The 20,027-nt window shown below is 42.2% G+C and overlaps 1 protein-coding gene across 2 annotated transcripts in view; it reads right to left on the minus strand.

Annotated features, from left to right (window-relative positions):
• The window catches only part of LOC115144762 (dual specificity protein phosphatase 8-like), a 129,044-nt gene that overhangs the window by 13,170 nt on the left and 95,847 nt on the right, over nucleotides 1-20,027 (minus strand). Inside the window, exon 1 of one of the 2 annotated variants that reach the window (XM_029685811.2) lies at nucleotides 9,877-10,562. The exons of the other annotated variant lie outside the window; for it this stretch is intronic. Coding sequence (XP_029541671.1) covers nucleotides 9,877-10,015 — 139 coding nt within the window. The 5' untranslated portion in view covers nucleotides 10,016-10,562. Of the gene's footprint in view, nucleotides 1-9,876; nucleotides 10,563-20,027 lie in introns of those variants that run through there. 2 annotated transcript variants of the gene reach the window in all.

Raw genomic sequence — 20,027 nt, forward strand, 5'->3', positions numbered from 1 at the left:
ACAGGAGAGTTGTTGAGAGGACAGGGTCAGCATGGGATATTCTGACAAACTCCCTTCCTCTTCTCAGGTACAGAGAGCAGAGATGAGGAGTCAGGATTGTGTGCCTGCATGGGTCTATTGAGGCCTATAATGTTTCAGTAATATTGGGTCAACACCCATCATCACACACACCACTGGGATGTCCAGACGTTTACAGTGGTCCTGTGCTGTGTTCTTAGTCACTACTGATAACACACAATCTCCCCGTCATCGTCGTTGGTCACCTGGCCTTCAGAGGTAATGTTGCTATGGCAACAAACATGGGATGATGTGGTTGACCATTGTTTCTATTGTCCCCGGGGTGCTGTCACTATGGAAAAACCCACCAAGAGCACGCAAATATATTGTGCCCTCATACACACACACACACACACACACACACACACACACACACACACACACACACACACATGCACACACACTCAGAAAGTACCCAGAGAGACATGCACTCACATCCCCCAAAAGCACCGGATGACACATCTCTCCATTTCAATCCAAACACATCACTGAAAATACCCTGTCACATACTGAGGACCAGCTGTCTGATGAGATGACATCAGAAAGTCAACTGTCTGTAAGCGCTGAGATCACCTTTAGTCTTATGACCAAACACAGTCAGACACCAGGCCTGCATCCCAAAATGGCACCCTATTCACTATGTAGTGCACTACTATTGATCAGGGCCCATCGGGTTCTGGTCAAAAATAGTGCACTACTTAGGGAATAGGGTGCCATTTGGGGTGCACACAAAAATAAAATAAAAATGATGGGCTAAAAACAGACAGTGGACAGAGCACGTTATTTTGACCCAGCCAGTTAGGTTGCGTGAATAACCCAACATTTTGGGTTATTGGGATTAACCAAACATAGGTTAATTTAACCATCAATTTGGTATTTTTTACTTTCATGCTATGTTGACCTAGCAGCTGGGTCTTTTTTTAGTGTAATCCTTAGGTTATTTTTAGGAGGCGTGGCTTATTAGGGACTTGGCTTTCAGCTAGATGTTATTGGCCACCCATGATAATAAATGTCCTATATATATATATATATATATTCTTCAGATTTACTTTTGTGTTATTGATTCTTGTCTTTTTGAAACCAGGCTGTTGGAGGAGAGAGTCCAGGCGTGGCAGGGGCACTCTGGGTCTTTGCTTTTCCTTATGTCTTTACTTTTGTTAGTATGTTTAGTTCTTGTTAACTTGTGGTAGCTTTCTTAGTTTTTGGCTCTAGTTGCTTATGGTTGTGTAGGGTGGCCCGGTATAGCAAATTGTTTGTTACCTTTTAGCTGGGGTGGCTTTTTGGCTGGCTAGCTTGCTAACTAGCTTTCTGGTTAGTCTAGCCTGCTAGCAGTTGGCTAACTTGCCCCTCAGCTTGTGTTAGCTTACTGTTCTCTCTCTGCGTCAACCTTTCTTCCTGTTCTCCTTTTTGCCTAGCCAGCTTTAGCTTTCTTGTCAAGGTATCTAAGTGTTGGCAGCTGTTAGTTGTATTGCTTGTTAGTTTTCTAGCCTGCTAGCTTGCTAATTGCTGTCTAGCTTAACCGCTGGGTTGCTCACCTACTAGCCTTCTCTCTTCTTAGCTCTCCTGTATCCTCACTCTAGTTCATTGTTTGTCAGCTATTATCTGTTTTAGATTTAGCCTGCTGGCCGGCTAGTTTTGCTGGTTTGCTTTAGTTGAGTTTGTTGATAGCTTACAAGATGGCGAACCTCGGCCTGCTAGCCTCCTCATCCTGCTAGCCATAGCCTACTAGCCTTTTAGCCTAGTATAGCCTAACCCCTTTTCAGCTCGTTGTACCTTCTAAGACATTTGGTTATTCATAGTGGGCCTGCATCATGTCAGACCCCAAGCCAGGCATGAGGAAGCACCACAGTGTGCGGTTTCTCTTGAAACTTAAAGATGGGAATCCACTGGATTTGTTCAGATTGGACTTCTCCAGAAATTTAGTGCAAAATACCCTTAAATTCAATCCAGGTGTTATAAACTGCATTCTTGGGTTGCCTTAAGCAAATAGGTTCGATGTGAGTTTCCAGACAGCAGCTCTGTTGAAAGAGTTCTAGACCAGGTATGAAAACAAAAAAGCTAAGTTTGATCTGTTCACTGTGGAGAAATTGTCGGAGGAGGCCACTACTAAGGTGGTGGTCATCAGAATGATCAAAGAAACAGTGAGTGGGGAAGACACATGCTTTTGGCTGAATAGAAATTGTAACGTGACAGGTGCACCTAAAAAGGTAAGAGATGCTGAAGGCATCTGGAATTCCAGCTGGGGAATTTCAATCCAACAAAGAGCAGCTCTATAAGGTTTTGGGGGCTTACACCTGCCCTCAGTAATGGTGTTGGGAGAGAACCAGGGCTTCATACAACCAAAGTTATGTAGGATGTGTGGAGAGCAGGTGGTGTGCAGGGGACTGGGCCACTCCTTGGACTGCTGGAACCACAGAAAGTGTAATCTCTGTGATGAGGCTTTTCTCTACAGAGATTGCCACCAAGTGTACTCAAAAGGCACCCAAGGGTGGCTCTGGTGTAGTGAGTACTGAGCAGGGCTTAGTCATTATTGTTGATGTGGTGGAAGTTGCAGGTGAGGAAATGGAGGCAGGAATTACAGAAGTTGGTGTGCTGGGAGGGCAGGTTGGGAGGTTGGTTCCTTTGAGAATAGACCAAGAGTCTTCCTCTCAAGCTCCCCCAACACAGTTTCCTTTTTAAGCAACATCACTTTCCCTGAAAACACCCCAAACCTACTGTCTCTTCAGACCATTCTTGTGGCCTCCACCCGTGCCCATCCCCAAATCATAAAAGGTTGATTGAGGTTCAGAAAAGTGGAGAGGAGGTGATAGAAGTGACAGGTGGCACGCTTGGTGGCTGGGTTCCATGTTGTTGCTGGGGTATGAGAATGGGCATCTCCTGACCCTGAATCTGCCATTGCCATTTATGTGTTTTCTCCTCTCTCCTTTGTGTTTGATCCCACTCCAGGCAAAGAAAGCTGATGGAGGGACAGATCCTGGCACCACCTGGTGGTAGGAGCAGTGCGATGCGGCTTGCTCATGGACTGGGCTCCAGGCTGTGTTGGGGTATGGAAAGGGCCATCGCAGGCAACCAGAGGGGACAAATGCAGTGTTGTCTTGAGGTCACACACTCAGATGGCACAATCCATTTTTTACTTTGAAAACCAGAGTGTTGGTTGTGATATGTGTGTGTTCAAATGGGATCTTGTCAAACGTCTCCTTCTTAATAAACCTCTGTGTAGGGTTGGCCACCAATGGTTACATCGCGCCAACATCCTGCAAGGTTTGATCTGTACTGCTTGGCCAAGCCGGTGCAGAGGTATATCCTGGATAACCACCCAAGAGCCCCTCTCGACCAGCGGCTGTCGTGTGTCCGGCACTACAGTCAGAGACCACTGCAAGTATCCTGTGCCTGCCAGCAGGGGAGGTCTAGCCAAGAACATTGCTGCTGTACAGGGGGAGCCAGAGACCCTTTTCAACGCGGGACTCCACCAAGCTCTGGCTCACCCCCCCCAAACAACATGGAAGCCCTGCAGACCTCCACAGACTTGCTGGTTTGGATGCATGTGCCGACATTTGTTGACACTGCTTATTTAGAATGTAATGTGAAAATGTAAATGAGTTTGTTAAAGAGTCTATATCCATTTTTTTAAATGCAATTATTTATATACCTTATTGCCTAGTAAGATATATGACTTAATATATCCCCACAATGGAATTTTCTTGGGTTTTTAGGGAACTCATACATTTCCTTAAGCATCATTGAAGCTATAGAATTTAATGTTCAACCTTAACATGTGATAACTATGCAACAGAACAGATGAACAGGAATGACATTTATTCTCAAGGTTGGCTATAACTATCTGAATGCCACACCCCTACTAAACTACAACTCGTCTTCTGATCTCACTCGCTGGGTCGTATCTCAACAACCCAACACCGATAGATAGATTATCTGACAACATCACCAAAACGATGCCCATGCTTCCATGGGGCAGAAGTCAGTGTGTTGTTGGAAATCTGGATGGCCAGATTGCTAGGAAGAATGACAAGAAACCGCCATGTTGGGAATCGTAAGTGGCTTGTTTCAGCTCGTTTCCTCTTGTTCTTGATATCATGTCTTGTTTTGAGGTGTTTTGAATGATTTCATGTTAATGCTAATATGGCTCAAATTTGCTAGCTAGCTAACCAATAATTGTAACGATGTCTATAGCACTGCATCTCAGTGCTTGAGGTGTCACTACAGACCCTGACAACCGGCCGTGATTGGGAGTCCCATAGGGCGGCGCACAATTGGCCCAGCGTCGTCCGGGTTTGGCCGGTGTTGGCCGTCATTGTAAATAAGAATTTGTTCTTAACTGACTTGCCTAGTTAAATAAAGGTTAAATATATATATTTTTTAAACAATGTATTTGAGAGGCAACAAGGCCTCATTGTGCAAATGTATTTATGTTTTCAATAAACAGAGACTAAATATAGCTTGCATATTGTCAATAATCGAAGCCAACCCCGTCTGTTTTGCCACCTATTTGCGCACGCGTTGGTTTTGTTGCTAAACAACCAACCTGTCTACCCAGCACCCAGCCTCAATACCCCAGCAGTTCTTCAAGAAAAGAACCCAACTAAGTGACCCAACGCCTACAATTAGGTCAAGCAAGTGCAGCTCAAACTGAAAAAAGCCTGTCGTTTGAGGCTCCTGCTCCTTTAAGTTTCAAAACAACTGTTCTAGGACCAGTTGCCCGTTCCCCACAGTCTCACCTTCACCATTATGAACTGAATAGCCAAACTGACCCTGGTTGTTGAGTAGCCATCCACCTTTCAGTCTATGCATGGTAAACAACTTACTGGAAAGAGGGCGTCACAATGGGCCCACCAGCCAGCACAGACTTCCTATTCCCCCCACATCCCATCTCCACTGTCCCAACGCTCCGCAGCTTATATAATGTATTTTGTTCTCTCCTCTCTCTGAGCGGCCAGGCCCTCCCTCGTTTACCGAATGGTCTCTCTCTCCCCTTTTATCTTTCCTTCTCTCCCTCCACAGGGCACCCAATCGGGAGAAGTAGGGTCATGTACACAAATCAATACAATCTAAAAATGCTCCACATATGAATGAATTTCATAGAGAAATACATGTTTACAAGAAGTGTATATCAACATATTTCAATGTATTGTAGAAAGAAATGGAAAGCTTGTGAGGAAATGGAAAGCAAGTTCATGAGGACAAATTATCCCTGTTCGACACAGAAACACATGGATTGTTTGTTGCCATAATTTGGAAGCAGAAATGCTTTTTCACCAACACAAATCACATCCTCCATTGCTACAAACACTGTTTTCTGGTGAATTTATCCTTTATTTAACTGGGCAAGTCAGTTAAGAACAAATTCTGATTTACAATGACAGGCTACCAGGGAACAGTGGGTTAACTGCCTTGTTCAGGGGCAGAACGATAGATTTTTACCTTGTCAGCTTGGGGATTCGATCCAGCAACCTTTCGTTTACTGGCCCAAAGCTCTAACCAGAATTGGTGAGTTATGATACAAGGTCTGTTTGTATGGCCTGAAATCACTGAGATATTGACTGAACAGAAAGAGAGAGAGAGAGCCTGTCTATAACATTACGCTGTTGGTACTATTGACTGGCCCTAAATACCAGACCCCTCTCTGTGTGTGTGTGTGCATGGGTGTGTGAGAGGCTTTCAGCTGCATTATGCCTTAATGGAGGGGAACACACACATGCACACACACACGCACACTCCCCCTCTCTTCTCCATCCCGGGGGCATTGATTTGCCTGAATGACTGCCCTCCCTCCATCCCTCTCTTCTATCGCTCATATGGGAGAGACATGACACCATCCTCTGTGCCCCTCCAGCTGTCCCCTGTGCTCTGTAGGGGACATTAGCATTTCAATGTGTCTCCCCCACCGCTATGACATCATTGCACACATGCCCCACTCCACTCTACTCCACAAAGAGTCTGCTACAGCAGCAGGGGGCCTGAGGGTAGCCACTCGATCAGCATGTTACAAAGAACACCACAATTGCAATATAGAGGGTTGAAGGGCAACCAGTATCTGTTTGTGCCTATGTTTATGTTACGGTAGATTTAGCATGTGGCTAACAGAGATCTATACGTCAGTATGGTAGCGTTAGCATGTGGCTAACAGAGATATATACGTCAGTATGGTAGCGTTAGCATGTGGCTAACAGAGATCTATACGTCAGTATGGTACCGTTAGCATGTGGCTTACAGAGATTTTTTTTGTTGAGTTTTATTTCAGTATAAATGGCAGTTAAAAAACTGAATTGTGTGTACATCAATATATTTAAGATAAAGTCCATGTCAATACAGCTTATCAAGATCCATATGTTATGGTAGCGTTAGAATGTGTGTTTGAGTGTAAATAGTGAGGCTGGTTTGCAGCAGCTAGGCAGCTAACCTTCTGAGGACAACACAATCTAAAAATAACCACTAACAACACCTCTATTCTCAACAGGTGACGTCAAACATGTGATTTTGTCTCTCTCTGGGCTAATCTGCCCATCTGCCTTGAAGCTGTGGTGTGAACACATGCATACGAGCACGCAATGTGCAGTGTGAACAGGACCAGGTGTTGGGCTAACTGCACTGAAACACATGCATACTATACTCTGATGCAGTATACACACTCTACAGCACATCTACACACACAGCAAATTGGCCAGTGTTACCTAGTGTTGATTTTTAGGATTGTTTTTAATATCTATGTTTTTGCATGTTCATTGATTGACTGATTAAACTTATTCTATATAAAGATAAATAACATACATTTTTTCTAAACTAATCCAATCAGTTAGTTAGATGTATTGCACCCATTACTGAAATGGTGTTGACAGTCATTCTGAATGCAGGTTGCCTGTGAATATACATTCCAGCTGTTGGATATCCTAACTCTGACTGGATTACAAAAGGAACTACACATCACTTGGCAAGCCAGCAAAATGTGACTTGCAGGCCTGATGTGGCCTGTAAACCAGGAAGTTCATAACATCATTATGGTAAAACTTGGCCATAAAAGTGAGAACTTATGATATATTTAATCTATTGTCATAAAAGTTTAATTTTAACGGGTAACATTCACCTACAGGAGCAAAAAATGAACAACTAAAACAACCATGTCTCTGTCACTAACAAATACAGTCATGGGCAGTAACTCTACGGTTTACACAAAAACGAAAGGCACAGTGGGAAATGTTATTGAGGCGTGGCTTCGAGTGGGCATGACTTTCAACACATTATTTTTGATCTACCTGTGAGCGGAAGTTTTGTACCAGTTTAAGTGGTCCATGATTACGTAACTAAAGTTTGAGCATATCGGCTCCAAGTTTGGATGTTTTTGGAAGTACTTAAGAGCATGCTGCAATGAAGATGTGTAAATATTATTGTAATGTCCTAAACCCAACACTGAGTGACCTTGTTTGAGTAACAGACTGCTTTGCGTAATGTTTAAAAAAGACTATATGAGGTGTTATTGCATAACACCATTGGTGCAAACTATATACACTTCATAGTGTTACAAATACTATATTAGGTGTTATTGCATAACACCATTGGTGCAAACTATATACACTTCATAGTGTTAAAATACTATATCAGGTGTTATTGTGTAACACTAAGTGTAAATTACCTAACACTGCCAAAGTGTAATAGTGTCAGCACTAAGCACAGTGTTAATTTAACACTGAAAAGTGTGAAACTGTATAGACACTTTCCCAGTGTTGATTTAACACTGACAAGTGTGGACCTGTATAGACACTGTCCCAGTGTTGATTTAACACTGACAAGTGTGGACCTGTGTAGACACTGTCCCAGTGTTGATTTAACACTGACAAGTGTGGACCTGTGTAGACACTGTCCCAGTGTTGATTTAACACTGACAAGTGTGGACCTGTGTAGACACTGTCCCATTTAACACTGGATCATTTGCTGTGTATATAGCTAGACATACAAACACGTTATGTTGGAAATACACAAACTGTACAGTATATCAATGCACACTGTGCACCACACACATTTAGGAAATGTAACACGTCTTCGTCTTCTGCTGTGTGAAAGGTGTAACATAGAACACCTGGCTTCACACACTGCCGATGCAGAAGAGAGAGAAAGATCAAATAGAGTGGGAGAACCAGAGAGAGCGGCAGAGGGAAGGAGAAATGGGCCCTTGTGATAGTTTTACATGTCAATGACCACAGGTGGAGAGAGCGTGAACACTAACCCGCACGACACTGGGTCAATTGTGCGCTGCCTCATGGGTCTCCCGGTCGCGGCCGGCTGTGACAGAGCCTGTGATGCAGTGCCATAGACCACTGCGCCACTACGCCACTAACTGTATTAATCAACAGTTTGATACTGTATAAATTGAATACAGTAGATTACCGTAGAATGCACAGTAAAATACCATACATTTGTTTTACAGCACACTAAGACCTGTCATTTCAACAGTCAAACACTGTAAAATGCACAGTAAAATACTGTACATGTGTTTTACAGTATTAATTATGTTGCATTGTGAAAAACTGTTGTGGGCGGGGAAAGAGTCTCTGGCTCATTAACATATTTTATACCGTGCCTTGTAAGAGGCTTTATTTGTTGAACCCGTGAGTACCACCGCAGAATACAGTAATATACTGTATTTTAGGAATTCTTCAAACCTTGTCCTGAAACTCTACAGTAACTTACTGGCCAATTGTTGCCAGTGATTTACTGTAATTCAGAATACTGTTCAAAAACCTTTTGAACTTTAGTGCATGGTATTGTTGTTTCTCACTCATTAACACATGTTTATGCATGTCTTGAACGAGGCTATATTTGTTGTGCCTGTTAATGAGAGTACTGTATCAATTTAAGTGATATGTGGTAGTGATTCCTACCAATGAAATGTTTATAGGGAACAGATCAAAGTGGTAGCAAGTTGAGCGGCTAGCCATGTCCTTTTGATCTGCTCTGCCCAGTAGTATTGACATTTTACAATCCTTTGTTAAGTCAAAATGATAGAAAACACCATATATCAGTTGGCATAGTGTAATATATAATTAAATAGTCACTGTTAGCAATTACTGATTTTATTTTGGAACAATTGAACAATAAAGTACTATAATGCTGTTTTGCTATATATATATATATATATATATATATATATATATATATATATATATATATATATTTACTGCAGCATGTTGTAAATGATGGTGCATTGGTGAGAATTAATGTGGGCAGAGAAAGAATTGCTGGCTCATTAACATATTTTAAGGCTTGCCTTGTAAGAGGATATATTTGTTGCACCCGTTAGTGAGAGTCCTGTACCAATGTAAGTGATATGTGGCAGTAGTTCCCAGACACCTAAATGTATGTAGGGAAAAGGTCAGAAGTGTCAGATTAAATAAAGGTCAAATAAAAAAGTAGAGGTGAAAGTATCTTTTAACTCTAGATATGCAAGCGATAAATAACATAGATTATTCATCAATTCAAAATGCCTACAGCCATGCTGCTTGCTATAATCCCTTATACTTACAGTAACATACTGTAGACAACAATGTGTACTGTTTAATGCTCACTTTTACTGTATTGTACTGTGTTTCATTGCTCTGGCATAAAGTTACCGTGAATACTGTAAATTAGATTACAGTAAAACAATTGGTACCGTAAAATGGATTACGGTGTCTGTACTCACTGGCCAATTGCTGCCATTATATAGGAAATGTTTTACAGTGTACTGCAGCGCTGAGCTCTCTCTCTCTCTTTCTCTCTCATCTCTTTCTAACCTACTGACACCCCTTCCCAGACTAGGTCAGTACACACCTCGTAGCTCCCTCCCCTCCTTGCTCCTGCGGACTCTGATCTTCAGCCTCCTGTCTGACTCCTGCAGGACAGGCCAGAAACAGTCCTCAGCCGGGGCTATGACCACGTCCAGAGGCATCACCCTCAACACGCTCAACATACACGCGTTCTAGTGCACTCAGATCAGGAACACACTGACTGCCGTCCAGACCGCAGGAGTCCCCCAGGAAAAAGTTAGCAGAACGGCTAAACAAACAAATCACTTGTTCCGAAAAACTTCAGAGGGAAAGCCGGTCAGGTCTAAAATTCCACACCACAAAGTCCCAGCTGTCACTACTCCGACTGGTGGTGACCAAGTCCAAGTCCAAACTCAGATCCCAAAGTCCAAGGAGGGAAGGAACCTTAGTTCCCGAACTCAAGAGAATGGACGGAACCCACTTCCAGAAAGTAAACTACTCCCAAACATCTGTAGATGTACTGCCCACAAGTTCCACAAGTCACTTCTAGAACTCATTCAGTTCAAATCCACCAAGAATCATATTTTTCCTATAATATCTACCAAAGCCATAGAGGTCCAGTAGTATTTTGAGGAATAATGAAAGGAATAACTATGGAGAGAAGAAAGAAGAAAGAGAGTACATGTCTGTCTGTCTGTAGCTGCTACTGAGTGTCTCTCCGTGCCTTCTCTCCGTGTGTGTGAGCCCACAGGCAGAAGAGCAGTACCCTATTGTTGTGCTGTTTGGCTCTCCCCGTCTCTCATTCGCTCACACTTCTCCCCCTCCCTCCCTGCCTGCTTCCCTCTCTCTCTCCCTCCCGCTCCTCTGTGTAGAGGATGACGTAGTTGTTCTCTCTCTCCTCGCTTGCTCGCCCGGGGGGGTGAATGAGCTCACTTGCCGTGAGCTCAGACTCTGACCCTGCCCTTCCCCTCTCCCCTCCTCCCTCCCACTCTTCCTCCCTCACTCCCTCCCTCTCTTGTGGAGCCAGTGCTCCGTCATAGCTAATGTCTAAGGCATGTAACCGCATTCCTTACTCACCAGACAAATATGTGGTCACCTCAGGGGCCTAGTGAGCTGGAGCAGGGAGACAGCAACTACTGCTCTATGTGTTTTAGCAAGATACACACTGCATCTCTGTGTGTTTGTGTTCAATTAAATAGTTTGTGATTTATAATGTGTAGTGTGTACAACAAGTAGATGACATCGCTCCCTCTGAAACACATCACTCTCTGCCTTTGCAAAACACACACTCAATGCCTATGTGTGCTTAATTAAATACGGTATGTTTTCTGATGTGCAGTGTGTGTGTGTGTGAGTGTAGAGAAGGGATGTTAATTAAACACTGAGTTTTAGAACGTGCATGTACTGAACAATGTGTGTGTACCAGTATGTATTTCATTAGATTGTGTGTGTTCACACTGAACAACAAGTGTGTGTGTGTTGTCTATCACGAATTAGTGTGAATGTATCAAACGACATTTGTGTGCTTGTGTACGCGCTTACAGTGCCTTCAGAAGGTATTCACACCCCTTTACCCTTTCCATATGTTGATGTGTAACAGCCTGAATTTAAAACGGATTACATTTAGATTTGGTGTCACTGATCAACACACAACACTCCATAATGTCAAAATGGATTAGAATATTTTTGAACATTTTCAAAATTGAAAGTTAAATGTAATGCTGAAATGTATTGAGTCCATTAGTATTCATTCCCTTTGTTATGGCAAGCCTACATAAATAATAAATAGGACCCATTCTGTGTTCAATAATAGTGGTTAAAATGAATTTTTAATGAGTACCCCATCTCTGTACCCCACACATACAATTATCTGTAGGGTCCCTCAATCGAGCAGTGAGTTCCAAACACAGATTCAACTGCAAATACCAGGGAGGTTTTTCAATGCCTTCAAAGAAGGGCACTGATTGGTAGATGGGTAAAAATGTTAAAAGCAGACATTGAACATCCCTTTGAGCAGGGTGAAGTTATTAATTACACTTTGGATGGTGTATCAATACACCCAGTCACTACAAAGTTACAGGTGTCCATCTTAACTCAGTTGCAGGAGAGGAAGGAAACCGCTCAGGGATTTCACCATGAGCCCAATTGTGATTTTAAAACAGTTACAAAGTTGAAGGATTGTGATAGGAGAAAACTGAGGATGGATCAACAATGTTGTAGTTACTCTACAATACTAACCTAACTGACAGAGTGAAAAGAAGGAAGCCTGTACAGAATAAAAATATTCCAAAACACGCATCCTGTTTGCAACAAGACACTAAAGCAATACTGTAAAAAATGTGGCAAAGAAATTAACTTTGTTCTAAATAAAAAGTGTTATGTTTTGGGAAAATCAAACACAACACATCACTGAATACCACTCAAGCATGGAATTTTCCAGCATGGTGGTGGCTGCATCATGTTATAGGTACGCTTGTCATCGGAAAGGAATAGGGAGTTCTTTGGGATAAAGAAAATGGAATACAGCTGTACAAACAGGCACAACCCTAGAGAAAAACCTAGTTCAGTCTGTTTTCCACCAGACACTGGAAGAAAAATTAATCTTTCAGCAGGACAATAACCTAAATCAAAAGGCCAAATCTACACTGGAGTTGCTTATCAAGACAACATTGAATGTTCCTGAGTGGCCTAGTTACATTTTTGACTTAAATCGTCTTGAAAATCTATGGCAAGACTTGAAAATGGCTGTCTAGCAATGATAAACAATCAACTTGACCGAGTTTGTAGACTTTTAAAAAGAGTAATGGGCAAATAATGTACAATCCAGGTGTGCAAACCTCTTAGAGACGTACCCAAAAAGACTCAAAGGTGCTTCTACAAAGTAAATGACTCAGGGGTGTGAATACTTACAGCATGTAAATGAGATATTTCTGTATATCATCAAGAAATTAGCAAAAAATATCGAAACACATGTTTTCACTTTGTCATTATGGAGTATTGTGTGAAAAAAAAACATTATCCATTTTGAATTCAGGCAATAACATAACAAAATGTGGAATAAGTCAAGGGATATGAATACCTTCTGAAGGCACTGTATGAATACTTTCTGAAGGCACTGTATTTATGTGTTGTGCAGTATACGGCATGTACTGGAGTGTGTGAGTATTCAATTCAATTCAAATAACTCTTATTTCCTGGCAGGGAACTTCATGTATGGTGAAGAACGAACAAGACATATAACAACATAGAACACAAAAACATGTAGGCTACAGTATAAAGGATTAGAGACATTCTATGTTCTCCCAGGGTATATCCACATATATACAAATACAAACTTCAATAGAGTTAAGTCGTTTAATGGATGTTGGCACAAATGGAGATGCTGCTCTCTTCGATTTGAATGGGAGATCTTTATACCTGGGCCTGGAGGGTAGGGGGCTCTGCTGGTCTATACCTGGGCCTGGAGGGTAGGGGGCTCTGCTGGTCTATACCTGGGCCTGGAGGGTAGGGGGCTCTGCTGGTCTATACCTGGGCCTGGAGGGTAGGGGGCTCTGCTGGTCTATACCTGGGCCTGGAGGGTAGGGGGCTCTGCTGGTCTATACCTGGTTATGCTGTGTGTGTGTTATGTCAAACGCTATTTGTTCCCCCTTCTTCCTCACTCATTTTTTGTAAATGTCACTGAGGGGTTCCTGGCTTGCTCCAATGATCTTCCCACTGATTCTTAATACCCTGTCCAATTGGTTCTAACTTGTGTTCCCTAGAGCACCAAACCAACACAAAATATGAAAAGCTAATATGGATTCTAAAAAGCATTTATAAAACGCTTGGAGGATTGATTGGTGTTTATTAAACTTCCTTCCACCTCCATAGAAAGAACACAAGACACATACAGTGCGTTGAAAAAGTATTTAGCCCCTTTCTGATTTTCTCAATTTTTGCATATTTTTTATAGTGAATTATCAGATCTTCAACCAAAAACGAATATTAAATAAAGGGAACCTGAGTTTACAAATAACAACAACAAAATATTGTTTTAATTTAATGAACAAATTTATACAACACCCAATTCTCCTGTGTGAGAAAGTAATTTCCCCCTTACACACAATAACTGGTTGTGTCACCTTCATATGCAATGACTGCAACCAAATGCTTCCTGTAGTTGTTGATCAGTCTCTCACATCACTGTGGAGGAATTTTGGCCCACTCTTGCATGCAGAACAGCGACATTTGTGGGTTTTCAAGCATAAACTGCATGTTTCAAGTCCTGCTGCAACATCTCAATTGGGAATAGGTCTGGACTTTGACTAGAACATTCCCAAAACTTTGGTTGCTTTTTTAACCATTTTCATGAAGACTTGATTGTGTGTTTAGAATCATTGTCTTGCTGCAGGACCCAGCTGCACTTCATCTTCAGCTCACAGATGGATGGCCTGATATTCTCCTGTAGAATTCTCTGACACAGAGCACAATTCATGGTTCCTTCTATGAAGGCAAGTCGTCCAGGGTCTGAGGCAGAAAAGCATCCCCAAACCATCACACTACCCCCACCATGCTTGACCGTTGGTATGAGATTCTTACTGTGGAATGCATAATAATGGGACCCATCTCATCCAGAAAGTTGACTCAAGTTTGCCAAAAAGCACCTGGAAGCTGCTGGATGATCCTCAAGAATCTTGTAAGAATGTTCTATGGACAGATGAGTCAAAAGTACAACTAGCGGAGTGGAACTATCCTTCCATGAAGTTGCATGATTTTCCAGAGAACGCATAGAGCCCTGAGGTGATTATCTCTGTCATACCATGGCTATAATTTAACACATTTGCCGCTAGAACTGTGTTTATTTGCCGGTAGAATTGTGTTCAACATCTATTGAAGTGGCTAGACAGTTTACTATGTAGTTGGCTTGGTAACCAAACAAACAGACTTCCTAGTTTAACTAACCAAACCATCTGTCCTAGCTTGTTTTTATGAAAATCCAATTCAACAATGTCAATAATGTTTTCAATTCAACTTTTGCTTAAAGATAGAACATGTAAGAATGAACTATAGCCATTGAATTCTACCGTGCAGATATACCATTGGGAAATAATGCACACTCTAGAATGCCCTTCAAGTCAATCAGAAACGAATATTCAACAATCACATGGTATAATGAGTTTTGAATTCCAGTATGGATAGACCATCTTGTGTGTGTGTACAAGATCTCGTTGTTTTACCAATTTGACTTCAGATTATGACGTTTATCCATGTTTCGCCAAACATCACATTTCAAAGTGTTTTTGACACCCTGAATGCTCCTGCTCAGCATCGTTCTGTTTCTCCAAACATCACATTTCAAAGTGTTTTTGACACCCTGACTACTCCTGCTCAGCATCGTTCCGTTTCTCCAAACATCACATTTCAAAGTGTTTTTGACACCCTGAATGCTCCTGCTCAGCATCGTTCTGTTTCTCCAAACATCACATTTCAAAGTGTTTTTGACACCCTGACTGCTCCTGCTCAGCATCGTTCCGTTTCTCCAAACATCACATTTCAAAGTGTTTTTGACACCCTGAATGCTCCTGCTCAGCATCGTTCCGTTTCTCCAAACATCACATTTCAAAGTGTTTTTGACACCCTGACTGCTCCTGCTCAGCATCGTTCCGTTTCTCCAAACGTCACATTTCAAAGGGTAACGGTTAATAAGGGTTAAGGTTTGGAGAAGGGTTAAAACATTAACTTTAGGCATTGGGATAGGGTAAAGGGTAAAGGGTAAAAATATATATAACTAAGGGTCTATCACTGGTATTGAACATGCAACCGTTGGATCTGGAGTCATAGGATTATGCTCATCTGCCTTAGCAAAACACAAGCCAACTTGATAGCAATAGCACTCACTATTGCCCCTAATGGCAAGTTCTGAAGGCATTTCCTGACGTCCTCCGGACATGTCAGACGCCCAATTTTGAACGATCTGCCTGTTCCGGCTCTTGTCTTAAGACACTATGTTCTCGCTCGGGGAGCAGTGAGAAAGAAAGAACACACACGCACACACACACACACACACACACACACACACACACACACACACACACACACACACACACACACACACACACACACACACACACACACACACACCTTACTATGCCTTACTATGGTATGACAAACATGTAGACTAACCATAGAAATAGAATCCACCCAGTATGCCATTATTGCTTTGAATGGGGAGGCCCGTTCTATAGATGTTATTTCTATGGGCCAAATGTCCTCACACTAAGCAACGAGGATTAGCTGCTCTGTTTTAGGAAGTGAAAATCTAAACAATCACTTTGATCATCAAGTTCAAATGGAGTTTTTGTCACCCTAATCCTACAATTATCTAGATTATCTTTCTAATGTCAACGCCAATCATTTTTTTCCGGTATGATCACAGAACAATTGTAAAATATACTACATTGTTGCAGTAAAAATGGTTAACTGAATTAGCTACATTGTAAAGTTTTGTTTTTAGCCTCGTAATGGTTGAGGTTTGGATTGGGAAGGGCAGACTGATCCAAGATCTGTGATTAGAGGGAAGTTGTTATTCCTATAAGCCTGTGAGTGAGTGACTACAGTGGTGGAACTAGCAGTAGGCCAACATCTGTGGTCCATGATGGTCAGAGAGAGAGGCAGAAGAACTAGGTCATTTGGAAATACGCGCTGAAAACTCTGCCATGTAGCTCAGTTGTTGTATGCCTTTTAAGATGCTTTGGATGAAAGCATCTGCTGAATTCATCTTCTTGATGAATCATCACACACTCACACATGAACGTACTGTACGTACACACACACAGCAATGCTTTCTAAGCCCTCAATTACAAATACCTATCCACCCGTCTGGAAATTATATCAACCTCATTTGTCAACACAGGTGTGGCACTCCCTAGAGGCCATATTGTGTGACTATTGTCATTATTTAAAGCAAGCATAAATGGACTTTTAGTGTCCAGTAAGTTCCTGTCCATTTCTTTGAGTAGCCAACTACGTGACCATCAGTTGGTGAACTTCAATGGGGTTTGTTGTCCTCTCTCCCTTTCCTCCCCTTCCCTTCTCCTCCCTCGTCCACTTCTTCTCCCCTTCCCCTCACTTCCCTCCTGTCCCTGTCTCCTCCCCAGACAGGATAACAAGGCCCCGAATAGCAGGTCTTTAATTAAGGAATTGCAGACAGGGTGTTAAAAACGAAAGGGGAACACTTTTATTTACTGCACACGTATGCCTGCCGGGTAAAAAATAGGTGTGCTGGCCACTCTGACCCACCATAATGGCTTTTGTCTAAACCATTGTCATTGTCAAGCCAAACATGGTTTGCATGACAGTAGTTCCATAAGGACTGAGCAATAGAGCAAATCAGACAGGCACCAAGGCCAAATATAACCAGGACTGGTAAAGAAAACCTACTGGCCCTACAAGTAAAGTAACATATAGGAATAAAATCAAATGTTATTGGTTTGCGTACACATATTTTGCAATGTTATCGCAGGTGCAGCAAAATAGCCAAAGATATGTGGACACCCTTTAAAATGAGTGGATTTGGCTATTTCAGCCACATGCGTTGCTGACGGGTGTGTAAAATTGAGCACACAGCCATACAATCTCCATAGATAAACATTGACAGTAGAATGGCACAAACTGAAGAACTCAGTAACTTTCAACGTGGCACGTCATAGGATGACACCTTTCCAACAAGTCAGTTCGTCAAATTCCTGTCCTGCTAGAGCAGCCCCGGTCAACTGTAAGTGATGTTATTGTGAAGTGGAAACGTTTAGGAGCAACAACGGCTCAGCCGTAAAGTGGTAGGCCACACTAGCTCACAGAACGGGACTGCCGAGTGCTAAAGTGCGTAGCATGTAAAAATTGTCTGCCCTCGGTTGCAACACTCACTACTGAGTTCCAAACTGTCTCTGGAAGCAACGTCAACACAATAATGGTTCGTCGGGAGCTTCATGAAATGGGTTTCCATGGCCGAGCAGCCACAAACAAGCGTCAGCTGGAGTGGTGTAAAGCTTGCTGTCATTGGACACTGGAGAAGTGAAAACGCGTTGTCTGGAGTGATGAATCACGCTGTTATAGCAGCAAAAAGGAGACCAACTCCCTATTAATGCCCATGATTTTGGAATGAGATGTTCAACGAGCAGGTGTCTACATACATATATATATATATATATGAAGTCGGAAGTTCACATACACCTTAGCCAAATACATTTAAACTCTGTTTTTGACAATACTTGACATTTAATTAGAGTAAAAATTCCCTGTCGTAGGTCAGTTAGGATCATCACTTTATTTTAAGAATGTGAAATGTTAGAATAATAGTAGAGAGAATGATTTATTTCAGCTTTTATTTCTTTCATCACATTCCCAGTGGGTCAGAAGTTTACATACAGTCAATAAGTATTTGGTAGCATTGTCTTTAAATTGTTTAACTTAGGACAAATGTTTCGGGTAGCCTTCCACAAGCTTCCCACAATAAATAAGTTGGGTGAATTTTGGCCCATTCCTCCTGACAGAGCTGGTGTAACTGAGTCAGGTTTGTAGGCCTCCTTTCTTGCACATGCTTTTTCAGTTCTGCCCACAAATTTTCTATAGGATTGAGGTCTGTGATGGCCACTCCAATACCTTGACTTTGTTGTCCTTAAGACATTTTGCCACAAATGGGGTCAAAGTCCATTTGGAAGACCCATTTGCGACCAAGCTTTAACTTCCTGACTTATGTCTTGAGATGTTGTTTCAATATATCCACATCATTTTCTTTCCTCACGATGCCATCTATTTTTTGAAGTACACCAGTCCCTCCTGCAACCCCACAACATGATGCTGCCACCCCCGTGCTTCACGGTTGGGATGGTAGTCTTCGGCTTGCAAGCGTCCCCCTTTTTCCTCCAAACATAACGATTGTCATTTTGGCCAAACAGTTCTATTTTTGTTTCAATAGACCAGAGGACATTTCTCCAAAAATGTACAATGTTTGTCCCCATGTGCAGTTGCAAACCTTAGTCTGGCTTTATTATGGCGGTTATGGAGCAGTGGCTTCTTCCTTGCTGTCGATATAGGACTCGTTTTACTGTGGATATAGATACTTTTGTACCTGTTTCCTCCAGCATCTTCACAAGGTCCTTTGCTGTTGTTCTGGGATTGATTTGCACTTTTCGCACCAAAGTATGTTCATCTCTGGGAGACAGAACGCGTCTCCTTCAAGAGCAGTATGACGCCTGCGTGGTCCCATGGTATTTATACTTGCGTACTGTTGTTGTACAGATGAATGTGGTTCCTTCAGGCATTTGGAAATTGCTCCCAAAGATGAACCAGACTTGTGGAGGTCTACAATTTTAATTCTGAGGTCTTGGCTGATTTCTTTTGATTTTCCCATGATGTCAAGCAAAAAGAGGCACTGAGTTTGAAGGTAGGCCTAGAAATACATCCACAGGTGCACCTTCAATTGACTCAAATTATGTCAATTAGCCTATCAGAAGCTTCTAAAGCCATGATGTCATTTTCTTGAATTTTCCAAGCTGTTGTCTTAACTGATGTCCTAACCGACTTGCCAAAACTATAGTTTGTTAACAAGAAATTTGTGGAGTGGTTGAAAAACAAGTTTTAATGACTCCAACCTAACACGGAACCCAAACCGGCTGCGCGCGTGCGCCATCGTATGCCATGGTGCATAAATGTATTTTGTCCCCCCACACCAAACGCAATCATGACACGCAGGATAAAATATCAAAACAAACTCTGAACCAATTACATTAATTTGGGGACAGGTCGAAAAGCATTAAACATTTATGGCAATTTACCTTGCTAGCTTGCACTTGCTAGCTAATTTGTCCTGGGATATAAACACTGAGTTGTTATTTTAGCTGAAATTCACAAGGTCCTCTACTCCGACAATTAATCCACACATAAAACAGTCAACCGAATCGTTTCTAGTCATCTGTCCTTCCAGGCTTTCTATTCTCTGGATTTTATATTGCGATTGGCAACTTTCATAAATTTGGTGCATTGCCGCCACCGACCTCGTTCGTCTTTCAGTCACCCACGTGGGTATAACCAATGAGGAGAAGGTACGTGGGTACCTGCTTCTATAAACCAATGAGGAGATGGGAGAGGCAGGACTTGCAGTGCGATCTGCATCACAAATAGAACTGACTTCTATTTTAGCCCTTGACAACTCAGACGCTCGTTGGCGCATTTTGTGAG

Source organism: Oncorhynchus nerka, linkage group LG17 (genome assembly GCF_034236695.1).
Source record: "Oncorhynchus nerka isolate Pitt River linkage group LG17, Oner_Uvic_2.0, whole genome shotgun sequence".
NCBI classification, from domain to species: domain Eukaryota; kingdom Metazoa; phylum Chordata; class Actinopteri; order Salmoniformes; family Salmonidae; genus Oncorhynchus; species Oncorhynchus nerka.